The sequence below is a fragment of the Rattus norvegicus genome, chromosome 4, assembly GCF_021556685.1.
Source record: "Rattus norvegicus strain SHRSP/BbbUtx chromosome 4, alternate assembly SHRSP_T2T, whole genome shotgun sequence".
Taxonomy (NCBI): domain Eukaryota; kingdom Metazoa; phylum Chordata; class Mammalia; order Rodentia; family Muridae; genus Rattus; species Rattus norvegicus.
The window spans coordinates 59,960,991-59,979,061 of NC_141537.1; the positions used below are offsets into that span (position 1 = coordinate 59,960,991).

The 18,071-nt window shown below is 44.1% G+C and overlaps 1 protein-coding gene and 1 long non-coding RNA gene across 5 annotated transcripts in view; one reads left to right on the forward strand and one right to left on the reverse strand.

Moving 5' to 3' along the window:
- The first annotated feature begins 1,125 nt into the window (after positions 1-1,125).
- Cpa2 (carboxypeptidase A2) overlaps positions 1,126-18,071 on the forward strand; it is a 29,089-nt gene continuing 12,143 nt past the window's right edge. The window contains exons 1-10 of one of the 3 annotated variants that reach the window (XM_087656514.1): positions 1,126-1,267; positions 6,457-6,519; positions 6,599-6,708; positions 9,393-9,474; positions 10,220-10,354; positions 10,870-10,965; positions 12,571-12,672; positions 14,688-14,786; positions 16,300-16,410; positions 17,478-17,568. In XM_087656514.1, the coding sequence (XP_087512640.1) occupies positions 6,644-6,708; positions 9,393-9,474; positions 10,220-10,354; positions 10,870-10,965; positions 12,571-12,672; positions 14,688-14,786; positions 16,300-16,410; positions 17,478-17,568 (781 nt within the window). In that variant the 5' untranslated portion in view covers positions 1,126-1,267; positions 6,457-6,519; positions 6,599-6,643. 3 annotated transcript variants of the gene reach the window in all.
- LOC120102251 (uncharacterized) overlaps positions 11,710-18,071 on the reverse strand; it is a 32,166-nt gene continuing 25,804 nt past the window's right edge. The window contains exons 1-3 of one of the 2 annotated variants that reach the window (XR_015686417.1): positions 14,566-14,768; positions 13,666-13,834; positions 12,666-13,082 (exon numbers count right to left, since the gene is read on the reverse strand). This is a non-coding gene — a long non-coding RNA (uncharacterized LOC120102251). Of the gene's footprint in view, positions 13,083-13,665; positions 13,835-14,565; positions 14,769-18,071 lie in introns of those variants that run through there. The other variant, XR_015686416.1, reaches the window with a different exon arrangement.

Consider the following 18,071-nt stretch of genomic DNA (forward strand, 5'->3'; position numbering starts at 1 on the left):
TATTATTATTATTAATTTTATGCCCTTGGGAGGCAAATTCACCCAATGTTTTAATTAATACAGGCTGAAATTGAAGTTATTATTAATTTTATGCCCTTGGGAAGCAACAACCTCATCTTGTTACAACAGGTAATATTATTTTGTTTATGCTTTAGCCTTTTCTATACACTTCCAGGAAACTGTTGTTTGATGCTGACTTTATGTAGACATCCTTTTTCTGTCTGAACTAGTGATGTCCAATAGACATTTATTGCAAACCCATATGTAATTGTCCACGTATTTGTGGAGGCCAGAAGAGGTGATTAGACTCCCCCCACAGAGCTGCAGTTACAGGCTTCGAATTGTCTAATATGGGTGCTGGGAACTGAAATCATGTCCCCTGGAAGTTCTCTCTCAAGGCCAGTTTGGAGTACATAGCAAGTTCTAGGCCAGCCAGCGCCATTTAAGTTGCAATAAGAGCAATTTTTAAAAAAGTAGCCAAGTATTGGTGGTTCACAACCATAATCTTAGTACTTGGAAGGTTGAGGCAGGAAGATTGTCATGAGTTTGAGGTCAGTGTGGGCTACACGGTGGTTTCCACAGCAGTCTTGGCTAAAAAATGAGCCCCTGTGTCAAAAACAAATAAACAAAAAAGTTAAAAAATATATATATCATTTTCCCAATCATATTCATATTCCAAATACTTGGTTGGTCACATGTGGCTGGTGTCCAGCATGTAGACAGCATAGGTATAGGACGCTTCCTCTGGACACTGCTGGCCCAGGCACTGGCTGACATGTGGACCGAGAACCGACAGAAGGGGAAGAAGTCAGACCTTCAGCGCGGTGTTGGTGGCCTTGCTTGCCCCTTACTGACAGCAAGAAGTCCCTGAGCTCTGAGAACTTTAGAGAAGGATTTTGTGGGGATAACATATTTTTTCTTCCCAATTGACTTAATATATATAAAAGAGTACTTGCCTTTTGCCCCAGGATGGCAAAGGCTTTCTTCGGAAGAGGCGAGAGGGTGGAGATCTGGACCTTTTGGGAATGACAATGGTTGTCTGTACATAGCAGAAGGGGGCAGCAGAGAGCTGCCAGGGCGGTACGCTCTCGGGTGCACCAAAGGTTGGGTAGATAAAGAGCACTTGGGTCAACCCAAATCAGGAGCTCACAGGTCAAAATGAAAGCCAGGCTGGAAAGTACTTGTGGGAGAGAAACTGAGAAAAAGATGGGGCCAGAGGATAAGCGAAGAAGCATAACGGGAACATTTGGCTTCTAGTATTACGTCGGTAGGTTTGGCCTCTCTTCTTTTTACCTAAATTATAACCAAGGTAAAGAAAATTAGAGTTATTGTCCACCACAGGGGAGTTTTGGTAGTCGCCAAATCATTTATCGCATTTCTTCTTCTCCTTCTTGTTTGTTTGTTTGTTTGTTTTCCGAGATAGGGTTTCTCTTTGTAGCCTTGGCTATCTTGGAACTTGAGTTGTACATCAGACTGGCCTCGCACTCAGAGATCCGCCTGCCTCTGCCTCTGAGTGCTGGGATTAAGAGAGTGTGTGCTGCTAGAGCCACTAAGTGCATTTCTTATCGATATGTACTCATCGTTCTGTGTACGTATTTTGTTCCTTCCATAAGCTGTTTGAAAATGTTCCGCGCACTTCTTTTTATGTCTTTCAAATTCTCAGTACTTTTACACATTTAAAAAATTGTAAAAATTATGATTGCGTCTGTCTGTCTGTGGATGTACACACTGTGAGCACTGTGCCCTCAAAAGCCAGAGGTGACAGACCCCTGTAGCTGGAGTGACAGCCTGCTGGGAACAGTTTGGTGTGCAAGGTGGGAACCCACTCAGGTCCTCAGCAAGAGTGGTGTGAACTCTTGATCACTGAGTCAGTTCCTCACAAAATCTCAATCCCTTTTACAGGTGTGTGTGTGTGTGTGTGTGTGTGTGTGTGTGTGTGTGTGTGTGTGAGCGAGCGCTAGGGGTTGAACTTCAGACATGCTGATCACTTGGCCTAACACAAATCTGTGTTGTTGTCAACTCTACCCACAGCATTTTTAATGATCACCATGGCTTTGGCTGGTGTGGACTCGGTTTGCTTTATTTAACAAACTATTACTTAAAACACACTAAGGATATTCCACTTTTTCATCGTTTTGATCAATGTAAATCCTAGATCAATCTTTGGGTTGCTGTAATGATTTTCTTAGAACAAATTCCTCAAGTACTGTGTTAGGCATCACGGTACAGAGCTAGAAGTCTCTAGGTTCGAGCGGCGAGAGCTCACAACTTCAATAACCTGACTGGCAAAACCAACAACAGCAAAAACGACATCTTGTTTCAAAAAATAGCATTTTAAAAGACAGCTTGGGGTGGCATACACTTGTAATTTCAGCCCTCAGGAGGTGGGTTAGTATTTCACAGCTATCCCCGGGATCCCAGGATCGGGAGTTTGGGCCAGCCTGAAATACGTGAGACCCCCATCTCAAAAACAAGAACAAAACCCAAAACAACAACAAAAGCTCAAGTGATTCTTTATTACAGATGATTCTTTTTAATTAAAAAGTGTGTGTTCATGTGGTGTGTTTGTCCACACGTGTGTGCCAAGATGCAAATGTAGAATAACTCAGGTAGCAGGAATTTCTATCCACTTCTATCCTCTTACATTTTGCAAGTTGTTAATTTTATTTATTTAGTGTTGTGGTGCTGGGCATCAGCTCCAGGGACTTGTGTGCACCAGGCAAATGCTTGACCCAATACCTACTCAGGCTTCTTTAAATGCTTGATCTGTGTATGCATCCGTTTTCAGTATTGTTCATATTCTATACCCCCCACCCCGTCCCGGCACCATCCTGGCCTTGAACACCTAACCCTCCTCCCCGCTTAGCCTTTTAGGTGGTGGGATTACAGACATATGTAACTATGTCCAGCGGGACTTCACTTTTAAAACAAATTTTCTATTTTAGAATCATTTTCAGAATAGCTTTACATTTACAGAAAAAGTTGCCAATGGTGGAGAGGTTGCTGGCATTCCCTTTCCAGGCTTCTGTGAGCACTCACATCTTGTCAAAACACAGACATTCCGTAAAGGCTTAGAGGTGTCTTGTTTTAAAGGTGCTGCAGAGAGTCAAGCAGCTCTGATGGGAATTTTTGTTTAAAGTTTGGCTGATTGAAACCATAAATTCTGTGTATTTTGCAGTCAAAGCACTATGTTCTGAAATAGTGTTAGGAGTTCATTAACTCTGCTGCAGAGCTCACTTTGCTACAAATAAACATACTTCAACAGACAAAGACGGTCCCCCGTCCGGAGTTTTGATGTGGGAGACTTTTGGGGTCTGGAAACTGTTCTGAGGGATTTAATTTGTGGTTGGGTCTCCTCTGGTTCCATATAGCATCCCCCCTTACCCTGTGGTTGGGCTGTTTCACCTTCTGGGGTTAAAGGGCAAAACCCTGAGTATCGTGCCTAGCATCATCCTGGTTGGGAGCAACATGCCATCAGACCCTTTTCTACAGGGACCTATCGTCTTTCTCCTAATTACAGCTTCCCCAGGAATTCCTTGATAAAGGCACATTTGGTCAAAAATGGTCTTTTCCTAGAGCTGAGTAGAATTACTTGGGGGTAATCGGGCCCTGGAGAGCATCAAAGCAGGGAACTGGATCCAGAGGACAATGTTCTTGGTGTCTGCTCTACCTTAGATCAGCCCTGGGGGTTTCTGTAGGCCCTTTCCTTCCTCTGAGGTGTGTGTATGTGGGTGTCGTTTCTTCATCCCTAAAGCACAGGATGTCTATGACCTCTTTCTGGCTGGAGACTTTCTCAGCGACTCTCAAAAGTAGATTTTATCGGGGATGATGGACATGTGATATGTATGATATGTGATATGTGACATTGATTGTGGTGATGCATGTGGGTATACACTGTGTCAAAACCTATCAAACTGTGTGTTTAAAGTGCACGAGGTTTAGTCTATGTTATCCCGTTTCTAGAATTAGAAAACAGAGCACACAGTGCTCTGTCAGTTACGGATCTTTCCGTGGTGAGAAACAGAAACAAAGACCTCTTACAACTTTCAGCCTTATCCCTTTCCAGCTGCTTTGACTACTTCAATTCTCTCTCCCTTCTCCCCCCATCTCCTCTCCCTCCCTCCCTCCCTCCTCTCCTCCCCTCCCCTCCCCTCTTTGCTGTTCTTTCTTTCTTCCCTTACAGGGTTTTGCTGTGTAGCCCATCTTTGTTCTTGCTCATGGTCCTCCTGCTGCAATCTGTGTTAGCTTATAGGCATGTGCTCCCACACTCGGCTGTTTATTGCTGTATGTATGTATGTATGTATGTATGTATGTATGTATGTTTGTATGTTTGTATGTTTGTATGTATGGTATGTATGTATTTACTGAGACAAGGTTTGTCTGTGTAGCCCTGGTTGTCCTGGAACTCACTCTGTAGACCAGGCTAGCCTCGAACTCAACCAAAGATCTTCCTGCCTCTGCCTCCCGAGTGTTTTGATGGAAGGCATGTGCCACCATGACTCCTTGACTCGGCCGTGTGCACCTCTTTCCCCAGCTCTTATGTTTGCCTGTCACTAGCAATTCAGAGCCTCTCATTTTTCTTTCCCTGCCTTGAGACTCAGCTTGAGGGCCAGCCACCTTTTGAGGTAGCGTTGATGGACGTCCCATGCATTCATTTTAGGTATCAGTAACTTAAGACAGCATGTGTTGTAGTCTTTGCTTCTTGGGTTTATCTTCCGATTCTTTTTTCTTTTTAAATTGTATTTATTTTATGTGCACAGAGTTTTGGCCTGAATGTATATCTGTGTACTGCGTGTGCCTGGTGCACATGGAGGCCAGAAGAAGGTGTTTGATCCCCTGGGATTAAAATTAAATGGTTGTGATCTAGTTTGTGGGTACTGGGAATCAAACACAGATCCTCTAGAAAGAGATGCTAGCGTTCTTAACCACTGAGCCACCTCTCACTCTTAAGAGCCAGAAAAACCAGGGGTTAGACAGGGGACTCATCCGGCAGAGTGCTTTCCTGACATGTACAAAGTCCTGGGTTTGACCTTTGTCACCCCACAAAGTGGGGATGGTGGCACAAGTCTGCAGTCCTAGCATTCAGGAGGTAGAGGCAGGAGGATCAAAAGGGTCCAAGGTCATCCTCAGCTACATCAGCTGTGTGAGACCCATCTGGGCTCAAAAATAAGCAGAACGGAACCGAACAAAACAAACACCAAATTAAAAAAACAAAACAAAACAAACAAACAAAAACCTTCGACACCAAACCAATCAACCAAATAAAAAAACCTAGAACAAAACAAAAACATAAGCCAAAAAAAAAAAACTAAATTAAATAATTTCTACAGCTAGAAACATGATATGTGTGCTTTTAGAGCAGCTGCTTGAGAATTTTAATCCAAGGATTTAGTGTGTGTGCAGATAAAAATTTTGATATACAAAGGAAAGTAGGAAAATTCTCTACAGCTGTTTGTGGTTGATTCTTGCCAGGCAGAATAACATGTAGGTGATAAGTAGGACTCCTATTTATGCGGGTGCAATAAACAGGATTCCTAAAAGAAAATAGGTGTATTCAGTGTCCTTGTAAACAGTGAACAAAGTTAGATCATGGAAGATCTATATGTACAGACAAAGAAAAATTACTTTCATCTAAAAACAATTTTTGTTAGTTCAATCTTTGCTTTAAAAAAAACGAAAAACAAAAAACAACCAAGCCGGGTACGAAAGCAGATGCTTGTAATCCAGGCACTTGGGGACTAGACACAGGGGGATTGGGAGTTCGAAGCCAGTGTCGGCTCCACAGCTGGATTGAGGACAATCTGAGAAAGGGAGGGAGGGAGAAAGGAGAGAAAGAGAGAGAGAGAGAGAGAGAGAGAGAGAGAGAGAGAGAACTCCTCTTTAAGCAATTTGCTTAAAGAAATTCAGAGAAACTGATACCAAATTGCTCTCTTGCATAGAGAAATTTGTGAAGTAAAACCCTTCCTTGAAGCGCAAACTTTCCCAAGGACCTTTACTATGCTGATCGGAAAGACGTCATTTTGAGAAGCGTAGCAATCGAGGTGTTAATTTGGTACAAATACAGATGGATCGCTTTAGAGACAGTGTGGAATTAAATATTACAAGGCATTCTGTTTTGCTTATTTAATAGAGAGTGAGGCTGGGCCGGGCCACATCTCCAGGGACCCTGGGCAGATGTGGACTGAGTGCCTACAGCGCTTCGGGGTAAACACTGTAAAAATAAATGAATGAGCACAGTAATGGGATATGATGGACAGGATGCTGGGTAATCACTGAAAATGCTTTGTCCGAGACCCAGAAAGGACTTCAACCTCTAGGTCTATTAATCTGGCTTCTGTCACCCAGCAGGGCTAGTGGCCCTTCAGGTTCCAAATCATAAACGTCTGATTTGCCCTTGGTATGCCTTAACAATTTTGTTTTCTTTCCACTGAAATCTGTTATCTCACCCTAAAAAAGGAAAATATACAGACTGGCAGTATCGAGCTCTGCTATCTGGGACCTTGAGAATTTCACAAGCAGGTGAGAATTTGGCCATATGGGAATTCTCTCGAATTCTCAGAGGGCCAATAGATAACCCTCAGCCCTGCTCCCTATAAAGTTCAGGAAGGGCTCTGAACTCTGGACTCTGGGAAAAGCATTGACCATGAGGTTGACCCTGTTATTGGCTGCCCTACTTGGGTATATCTACTGTCAAGAAACGTTTGTGGGGTAAGTGACACTTTTTGGTGCTTATTTGGATTTTACTTACTTGATTCCCAAAACCTCTCACTTGCTCACAGCTTGGTCACAGAATAAGAGATGTGTGCGCTCTGTGTTTTCAGAGCTCTCTTAGGTTGTGTGTGTGTGTGTGTGTGTGTGTGTGTGTGTGTGTGTGTGTGTGTGATATGAGGAAAGGTAGGAGCTGATCCAAGAGGCACTGAATGACTGGAGAGGTGGAAAGGAGTTGAAACTGTCAAAAGTCCTGAACAGAAACCTTTTATCTGGTGATAAAGAGTAGGATGGCTCACTGGGGCACTCACAGGCTGTGGTGGCCTGCACTACGTACAGACAACAGAGGAGAGGCTAGGGACTTTGCGTGAGGGAGAAATGTATTTTGAACAGTAGCGCCTTGACCCTTTGGGTGCCTGTGGGAGCCTGGAGGCTCTGAGTGGAGACGGAGGATACTTAACTGTGTGAAGTTAGTCTTGAGACCAATCCTGGGAGAATAGATTTAAAGACTGGGCAGGCTGTCCTTGGGAGCGAGAGGAGTTCAAGACCTATTCCTCTTCCTTTCCCATGACCTTAGACAATGTTTTATGGGCTGCGACAGGAGTGACTCCATTTTGTAAAAATGAATTTTCACAGAACTGACCTCACCCCTTCCCCTCCAGTGGGCGGAATGTGAGGCCGATAGACAGCAGGGAAGAGATGCTGTCTATACTTGCCTGAGGCGCCATCCTAAGGGCCTGTCTCCCACCCACCCACCTCCCACCTCTCTGGACTCTATCCTTCCTGTGAAGGTCGGTCTGGGCTGCAAGTGTCAGGTGATGCCTCTCTTGGCTTTAGGACTCACTCACCTTTGTTTTGAAATCCCTGGATTCTTCCATTAGTTTTGTTTGTTTGTTTTCTTTTCTTTTCTTTTCTTCTTTTCTCTTCAATGTAGCCATGGCAGCCCCAGTACTCATATGAGACTTAGGCTGCCCTCAGTCCCCTAACTTGTAGCCTTTCTTCTGCTTTTGCCTCTCAAGTTCCAGGCTTCTAGGTGTAGGCCACCTACACCAGTCCTGGTCCCACAATTCTGTGAGGGTGCATTTTTGGAGAGTATTTTGAGGGAATTAACGAAGTGATGAAAATAGCTAGCCAATTCAACTTGGGAGTCAGGATTAAATGAACTTTATGATTTCTAGAATATTGACTAAGTATGCATTAGGAATCTACGAGGATTTTATTTTTTTTTATTTTTATTTTTTTTTTTTAATTCTAGTCTTTTTTTTTTTTTTTTTTGGTTCTTTTTTTCGGAGCTGGGGACCGAACCCAGGGCCTTGCGCTTCCTAGGTAAGCGCTCTACCACTGAGCTAAATCCCCAGCCCCGGATTTTATTTTTTTTAGAGTTACACCTCTCCCTTTTTGGCTGAGCAACTCTCCTGGGGCTGCGGTCCCTTAGAAAGCATACCAGGAAGTACTAGCCTAATGTGTTACTGTTCCCAGCACTTCGTTTTAAAGATGGACTCCTGGGAGGCCATGCATTAACTAAAAGTAATGAGACCCAAATGGAGGAATTTTCAGCCCATTTGCGACAGATGGCTACGTACCGGGCAGAAGGGTCTGGAAGAGCTTGCATTCTGCCACTTGTGTGTCACACGGGAGAGCCGTGGAAACCATGTGGAGTCCTATCTGAAGGACTGGCTTCCAATCCTCACCCCTTCCATCGTGACTCACCGCATTGTTCCTTCTCCAGAGCCTATGAACAGGAAGTCAGCCTGGAAAACGGACAGAGGACAAAAAGGCTCTGCTACGGAGCAAAAGGTTCTTCCACCCAAACTTTTTTGCTAACAGTATACTTGCCAGTTTGGGGATTTCTCCTTCCTGTCATGATACATGTGAACACATGTGCATGATACACGTGAACACGTGTGCGTGATACGTGTGAACACGTGTGCGTGATACACGTGAACACGTGTACATGATACACGTGAACACGTGTGCATGACACACGTGAACATGTGTGCATGATGCATGTGTGCATGACACATGTGAACATGTGTGCACGATACATGTGAACATGGTACATGCTAGAGAACATGTGTGCATGAGCATGTGGGTATGACCCTCCACTTGATTTTCCTGGGCCTCAGTTTTCTTTCGCTGTATCCCCAGTTTGTTTAGATCATGGGAGCTGGAGTAGGTACTCTGTTATATTTACAGCCACAAAATATAAAACAACCAAAAAAAAAAAAAAAAAAAAAAGCAACCAGAAAACTTCATGTCTCCCCAGATGTGGATCTAATTCCTCTTACAGGCAGCAAATTAATTATTCTCCTTTCCCTCTTTCTTCCTTTTTGCTCCTCCCTGAAAAAGCAGGAATGGACAAGTTTTAAGAGCGGTGCTTTATGGGCAGCAGGTGTTATTTGACAAATACTCATTAGCTCAAGGAAAGGAAACTTTAAGGGCAAGCTTCCTGCTAGGAGCTGGTACCCCTCTTAATTATTATTTAGATAGCATTTCCTTGGAGGAAGTGAAGCCGTTTGATCACCGCCTCATTCTGGGGCTGGGGGTCAGTGTTCGACTTATTAGTTTCTGGCTTGTGAAAGAGGTTATTGACTGTTGCGTTCATCTCCACGCCGAGGCTGACAGGAGGAAAAAAAGCAACAGGTTTGGCTTTTAAGGTCATGTCTGTGGTTAATATATTTCAGAGATCAAGTTCTTGAGATCATCCCAAGTCATGAAGAGCAAATTAGAACTCTGCTGCAATTGGAGGCTGAAGAGCATCTCGAGGTATTTGTCATACCGTCCACATTTCTCCCTACGTAAATAAAGTAGGCATGATGGGCGTCTAGTTTGGTCTGCGCTTTGACTCCTTTGAGGTAATATGGGACGCCAACTCTTACGTTCCAAAAACCTGGACTTTAGCTCCGACCTCACAGCCCGGAGCAAATTGCCTTCTTTCCCGGTGATTCATTTTCACGATCAGAAAACTGAGGAAAAATATATCATTCTTCACATCTCACAGGACTATTGCAAGACTTGAAAAAAAAAAAAAAAGACGGAAAATGTGAAAGCTACTACCAAATACCTTTAACTCACTATTTCCCCTTTAAAATAATTTATGGCATTAATACCCCGTGACGAAATGAATTGGACCTCTCGAGAGCCAGATTGATTTTATTTTTTTAAGGCCTCCCATAATTTAAAATCATCTGTCCCTCAGCCAATTTTAATATCTGGCCATGAGGTGTGTGTGTGTGTGTGTGTGTGTGTGTGTGTGTGTGTGTGTGTGAGAGAGAGAGAGAGAGAGAGAGAGAGAGAGAGAGAGAGAGCTGAAAACAATGTATTTGCTGACCCTTGGATGCACAGAACCTCTCGCTGCTGTATCACAGTGGTTCTGAAATGATTCGGGGGTTTGTAGACTTAAAATAAACTAGGTAAGCAGCTGCATTATTGAAATCCGTCAGCGTACAACTATCTCTTTCTCCCAGAATGATTCCATCATTATCTTGGCTTGACTTTTTATTCCTTTCAGCTTGATTTTTGGAAATCACCCACCATCCCCGGGGAGACAGTCCACGTTCGAGTCCCTTTTGCTAGCATCCAGGCTGTCAAGGTTTTCTTGGAGTCCCAGGGGATCGATTATTCCATCATGATCGAAGATGTTCAAGTAAGTGTGCCAAAGAACAGCCTTGCAGAGAGGCCTGCTGGTCCTCCTCCACCCTGCCAGGAAAGGGATCTGTTGGTTTCACATGGGTCTCCCTAGTATGAACCTATGCAGGGTAGTGAGGAGGTACATCTCCTCACATGGGTCTTCCCCTCTCCTCTTCCCTTTTGCATTTCATGCAAATGGAAGGAGACCAATCTGCGATTCAATTAGTTTTTAATTAGAGGTTAACTCAGAAAGGCAGGCCAAGCCACAAGATGGCCTGAAGGCCCTCTAAGCACTGTCACCCCCTCCAGGCCTGCAGCTGCTACCTGGCCTCCAGACCATGCAAACCCCATCTCTTCTTAGCATCCTACCAGGATAAGAGGTATCTGACCTCTCATTATGTAAACACAGAGATGTAAACACAGTGAGGGAAGCTTGGTCCTGGGGGTCAAGTATCGGCTCGTGACTTACCCCACCAGACAGGAAGCACTGCTGGTGCAATGCACGCAAATCACAGAGTCGTTTTGCCTTAGGTTCTGTTGGATCAAGAGCGGGAAGAAATGCTATTCAACCAGCAAAGAGAGCGTGGTGGGAACTTCAACTTTGAGGCCTACCATACCCTGGAAGAGGTAGGCATTTCCAAATGAAGATCAGAGAAACCAGCCACTCTTTTCTCTGAGGACAAGGTGTACTTCCTTGGTGTGTGTGTGTGTGTGTGTGTGTGTGTGTGTGTGTGTGTGTGTGTGTGATTTGATAACCTAGATATCATTCTCCTTCTCCTTCCTAGCTTCCTAAAGTCTCCCTCAGATTTCCTAGTCGGTGCCTGCTTAATGCAGGAACTGGAGTCCGCTTGTCCATCCCAACAGCCACACAAGTTATTTTAGAGGTGTCAAGAATGTTTTAAGTGAGTCCACAAATAGCTCCTTCACACTCTTCCCACAACACTCCTTTGCCGGTTTTGAAGCTGCATAGGCTACAGAGTCACTCAAGAGCAACGATTAACTGTGGTCTTGGATGTGTCAGGGACCACTTTGAATCAGCTGACTCCCACACAAGGGTCTGTGTGTATGTTGGGGGCTCCCAAAGTGCACATTGATCCAAGGTCACACAGTAGCAAAGAGTCACATCTTTGCCTTTCTGGGTCTCGTTTTTTCTCTCACTCAGGGCCATGTGCTGCTATGTGGGCACTTGGAAGGCACTGCACTCACTAGTGTGACACAGAGCCTTTGGGGAAACTGGTACAGAGCTGTTTATCTCCACTGTCTGATTGTTAGTGACAATGGGGAGTTAAGAGGTGAGGAGAAGAAAAGGAAAGACTAAGGGGGCACTAAGCCAACAAATAAATTTTAAAATGTATTAAAACATTTTTTTTTGGCCATAATTTATTTAGTGGTAAAAGGTATTTAAACCGATCGAGGCGGGTGGTCATGACTTGAAGGAATTTGTTCATTTGTTTCACTGCCAGAAATACCATCGCGATTGAACATGGGACAATGCCACCTGGTAATTTATATATTATATATGTGTCTTGTTACTTTCCTAAAACTCTCCCCCTTAAGAAAAAAGTGTCTTAGTCCAGCTAGAGGAAGAGTGTGAAAGAACACACACACACACACACACACACACACACACACACACACTCTCTCTCTCCCACTTGCGGATCTAACAAATGCTTGCAACAGCGTTTCAGGTCTGTCTCTGTAATGGTCGAAACCTTGATATGTGGAGAATGCTCAGAATTTCAATGAGCCTTAAAAATTGGGGCCGCAGTAGTCGGTAACTGGAGGATGTCCCCATTGTTCTAGGCCTACACTAGTGTATTTTGTATTTTGTAGCACACGTCGGCCACATCCCTTTTGGTGCCACTACGGTTTGCTGGTTAAGGTGAAAGACTTCCCTTCTGGATATGGTCTGGGGGGTGGGGAGAGACGGGTGTGTGTGTGTGTGTGTGTGTGTGTGTCTGTGTGTGTCTGTGTCTGTGTCTGTGTGTGCGCGCGGGAGCCACAGGCAAGCCAGAAATGCCATTTTACTTTGCGCAGCATTGGAAAGAACCGGCTTTGCTGCGGCAAGATGGCTTCTCTTTTTCAGAGTGACTCATCATCCCCGTGGCTGGCTTCCTGCCGTCCCCAGCCGGGTTGCGGAGAGACCGGGAATGGAAGGGCGACAAGACCCTAATAGTTGCATTCGCTCGGTCACTCAATTACAGATGACTGTTTATCATTTGAACCTTCCAGATTTACCAAGAAATGGATAACCTCGTGGCTGAGAACCCCGGTCTAGTGAGCAAAGTGAATATCGGTTCATCTTTTGAAAATCGGCCCATGAATGTGCTCAAGGTACAAAGGGAGCAGTGACTTTTGTTTTCCCTCTCATGATGCTTCTAGAATCCCGCTCCTCCCAGCTGGGCTTGCAGAGCAGGCACCCCCACCCCCTTTCTTTCTCTCGCTCTTTTTTCTTTTTTCCGTCCTAACCGGTCTTTGCTGGTTTTGAGCATCCCCATCACCGCCCGCCCCCCTTCCTTTTTCTTTTTTCCTCTTTTCCTGCACGCTGACGCAGGTCTGCAGGAGAGAATTAATGTGTCCTGATAGATGCGTTCGCGGGCAGCCGGGCCGAGCGCGCCAATTGGAGCCGAGCAGGAGAAGGCGGCGGGCGCGGGGGAGGGGCGGACGAGCACTGGGGAAATTAATCAAAGTGGGAGTTCTTTGCGGATTTTTTCTTTTCCTCTCTCTTTTCTTTTGAAAGCCAGCTTAAAAACAAACAAACAAGCAGACAAAAAAACCTAGTAATTGTCCGAACCTTATTAAAAAGGCAAAACAACAACAACAACCAAAAAAACCCAAAAACAAAAAACAAAACCAACAACAACAACGAACCCTAACCCAACCAAAAGAACCAACCAACCAAAAAAAAACCAAAACCAGTTTCTCAGTGTGCAGATGTTGACAGACAACTAAATGCAAAGTAATGCCCTGGAATGAAGGCTTTTTTTTTTTTTTAGGTGACAGTTAAAAATCCGCTCAGGTTCCCTGCGACTCGACATCCCTAACGGTATTTGGGATGATAGTTGCAAGCATTTGCACTTTGTTCAGAAAAAACAGTGAAAATTATTTCCCCAGACTTCCTAGAAAGAGTTTGTTAAGGGGGGTGTGGGGGGAGGCAATGTCACAACGCCCTACTAAATTTGGAAACGTCGTGGCTAGGAACCAACTGACTAACTGGGACACGGATTCCTCCGGAGCGGTTTCCCCAAAGCTGGCCTGGGAGGGGTGGTTGCCACTACTGGACGGCTAGAGTGTTTACTACTGTCCGTCCTTTTCTGTCTGGCTTACCTCTGAGTCACGAAACTCTGAATTATCCGGCCTTGGTTTTTCCTGGCCTTCGATTTTTCCAAGTGGTTTGGTGGTTGAGACATTTTTTTTTTTTAAAGTTGCCTACTTTTGACATCTGAGTACTCTGAAGGAAAAGACTCAACACATTTTCAACAAAACTTTCCCGAACCTGTGAAATGTGAAAAATTTAGCAGGAATTTGCATTTCTCATTTACCTTATCTGTTGTGCTTGGTTCTACACAGAGGTAGAAGTTGATGGTGCAAAAATAATCTTTTCCTCCTATTTAGTGATCCAATTGGCAAGGCCACTGTTCCAAATAACCCAGTCTCTTAGATTATACAACCGCAGCTCTGCAGAGCACTGTGGGAGCGCGCCCTCCTGTTTGATGGAGGGCTCAGAAGGCTCCTAGAGCTGAAATAATAGATCGGGGTGGGGAAACAGTGGAAAACAGGAACAAACAAGCAAACAAACAAAAGACGAGGAAATTCACCAGTATAGGGTGATGACTGTAAATATTTTCTTTTTCCTTTCTTCCCCGTTCCTCACCCTCCTCACCACCCCCATACATTAGCTTCCTCTCACATGAACTAGTGTTTTAAAAAAGAATGATGTACTACCTAAAACCTGTTTTATAACGCGAGCATATTTTCATTACATTATCCACTTTTTTTTTTACAAACATTAAGGGAGGGAAATTTTGCTTTGCTTCTCAATCTGCATTTAAACCTTTTTTCTTTCCTTCCTTCCTTCCTTCCTTCCTTTCTTCCTTCCTTTCTTCCTTTCTTCCTTTCTTTCTTTCTTTCTTTCTTCCTTCCTTCCTTCCTTCCTTCCTTCCTTCCTCCCTCCCTTCCTTCCTTCCTTCCTTCCTTTCAAAAAGGGACTAATCAAGCCAGTGTCACCTGTCCATCTCTCCTCTTGTTCTCTTAATTCCACGGAGAACAGAAAGAGGACAGAGAGAGACCCGGTAGGGAGAGGCGCCGACTGGGGAGAAGCTCTTTCCATGGCTCTGTTTGTTTTGCAGTTCAGCACCGGAGGAGACAAGCCAGCCATCTGGCTTGATGCGGGGATCCATGCTCGAGAGTGGGTTACACAAGCTACTGCACTGTGGACAGCAAATAAGGTCATTTTGCTTAAAATTCTTCACATATTTTGTGTTTTGGGAGTTAGATTCTCTAAGTAAACACACACTGCCCTGGTGGGCCTGATTGCGAGCACTCTCAGCCAAATCCTCCTCTTACCACACCGGCAGGAAACGGATTCAGCCAAGCTTTCTTTCCTTTGGTATTAACCCATCTAGGATCATGATACTGAGTCCCTGGGCCCCTTGTTAAAAACCCCAGCAAGCCAGAAGAATTGGAAAGAGTGACGGCAGGTCTCTGGGTGTCAGGGTTTCAGCCTGGGATGCAGGAGGGAAACTTGGTACTTAGTGGGAGGTGCTTCCACTACAAAGCCTCGAAAGGGCTTCAGAGAGCAAATGGAAACAAATTCGAGAAGACTTTAACCTACAGATCTAAAGTGAACGGAGTGGAGGGCCTGTGGGCTGCTCTGAATATTGCCCAAATCTGATTCTGAAGTCGGAATGTAGCAATCTCTCTCTTCCACATGGTCCTTGGCACAAGAGCCAGGACACGATGCTGGGTGTGACCTAGGCTGGTATTTCTTAAGTAATTCCAAAATGACATGCTATAAATCAGAATGTTAATTCATGAGCAAAGGAAATCAATCCACATCAGATCATTCAAGCATGTGCAACCACGTGCATGCCGACTGATACATTTTTCCCTTCAATTAAAATGCGGTTACCTTTAGGGTATTATGAAATGGATATTTAACAGTTGAATAATAATGCCTTAGGATGGCTGAGCACAGGAAATGAATAAATTTTAATCCAGCAGAAACTTCAGCTCTCCTGCAATTGATTGCAGTCAAAATGTAATTCCCCAAATGGAATTTAACCGGTTCTCCATATCTTTAGCAAAGTCCCTGCATATTTAAGTAATCTGATGTTGGTCCCGAGTTCTTTTGGAAAGTCACCCCATGGGAGGATTAATGAATATCAAGTTTTAAAAATTTGGTTTACAGACCCAAATAAGCCACACATGCCATTACCCACCATTGCAAAAAGCTTCAGTACAAAAAAAAAACAAAAAAAACAAAAAAAAAAACAGAGAGAGGGTTGCTATTTCTTTTTCTTTTTCTTTTTCTTTTTCTTTTTTCCGGAGCTGGGGACCGAACCCAGGGCCTTGCGCTTGGTAGGCAAGCGCTCTACCACTGAGCCACATCCCCAGCCTCGAGGGTTGCTATTTCTAAGAGGATAGGAGATATTTATTAATAAGGAAAACAAAACTGGTATTTTATTTACTTAATATAAGAACATTACTGTCACTAGAAAGGAAAGTTATAGATAGACCCTGCAAGATATTTTCAAGTCCCTCTAAGGTATTGGAAAGTTTCCCATTGATCAACACTAGTCCCTAATTCATGTTCAGAAACAGCAGCAGCAACAACAACAAAAACTCAAACGAACAAACAAAACCCCTAAACGAAGCACAAAACCAGAGTGCCAGAATATTTTGCAATGCATTTTCTGGGCAAAGGGGATGGTAAGATTGAAAGTCTATGTTTCTACTCAGATTGCTTCTGATTATGGAACTGATCCAGCCATCACGTCTCTTCTTAATACTCTGGATATCTTCCTGCTGCCTGTCACCAATCCCGATGGATATGTGTTCTCCCAAACCACCGTAAGACACTCAATTATTTTATTTTGTTGTTTTGTGTGGTTTTTATGTCCACAGGACTTAAGACACGCAGGGACACGGAAAACCAAACCAAAGTAATTTTCTGTTCTTGATTTACTCCAAGCAGAATGCCTACTCTCAGCAGTGGCACGGGGAATGTTTATAATCGCTTCTTATTCCGACCCTCGATGTCTATATATGTCAGCTCAGCCAGAGCCTGTTTCAGCTGTTGTGCTGGGTTATTCAAGTGCTGGGCTTGCAGTGAGTCACCTAGGAGATTTGTTCCAATTATCTTTGAGATTGTGTATGTGTGTGTGTGTGTAGTGTGCGTGTGAGTCTGATGGAAAAGAGGAGGCAGATATTACCTGCTGACAGATTGCTTCAAGATTTAAGTAGGCAGCACAATGCATCCTAGCATTTTTTTTTTTACTTACAATTTGTCAAAGAAATCCTCTGTAATAATACTAAAAGGAGTTATATAGGCTCCCTTCCCCTTTACACCATTACAAAAACACCACTATGGCATTGTGACCTCATGTATATTCAGAGTGAATCAGAGTCTCCAAGTTTATTCTGGTAGAGAGCAGGTAACAATGACAATGACAGAAACATCCCCTGCTCACAGCCAGAGACACAGCATGAGTGGGTATAGGGTCCACAGGCAAGCCAGAGGAATGCTGCCTATGATCTCTTAGAGGTTCATTAAAACAAGCAAACAAACAATACGTTAAACACCCATGGCAGTTTTGTAGTAAGGTTAACCAATTTAGCCCCATATTTCCCCAAACTATTCTCTCACAAATTCCATCTCTTTCTCTTATTTTGTTGTGGTAGTGGCTAGCATTTAACAGATCCATGTTTTATGAAACATGGTTTGGCAGGTGTTTATTTGAGAGAGGAAGTACATAAAGTGAACCTCTTATGGGGACCATTTGACAGCTCTGGGCAAAAGAAATATCGTGCAGTTCTGAAGGGAGGGAACAAGGGAATGCACAGAAAAGGGACTGCTGATCAGAAGGGATGACCATCTTTTTCTTCCTCCATATTCGTGTTTTGTTGGATGTTTAAAGAATCGAATGTGGAGAAAGACCCGTTCTAAAAGGTCAGGAAGCGGCTGTGTCGGTGTGGATCCTAATCGGAACTGGGATGCAAATTTCGGAGGTGAGCACCGGGTGTCATCCCCAGGGATGGCCAGACTGAATTCTGGCCAACCGACTGGTTTGCATGGCTCTGCAGTGCCTTCAGCCCGTTTATCCATTTAGGATTCAAGTCATTTAAAACCCTCTTTGAAACACTTCACTAAATTCTCCCCCTTCACGGAAGTACAGCCCTGTCACAGCTCCAGGCAGCATTTAATACGGTTTGCTTCACATCTTGGTTTTCCCCGCAGGCTGTAGCCCGGTTCAGCCTCTGAGCCAAAGACGCCAGGCTTAGCACAATGGAGGGGGCTCAGGAAGCGCCGAACCGACCGCTAGAGGGGGTTAGGATCTATAAGGAAGAGAAGCATTACATCATCTGGTAGATGCTTCGAGAAGAAAAACTTACCAAAAAAAAAAGTACAAATGGAATTAAGAAATGGATTTTCGAATTACAGTCAGAGATAAAATGCTAGCTTGCTCATTTGGTTTTAGTGACTTCAGCTTTTCTGTTTGGGGGTCCACTAG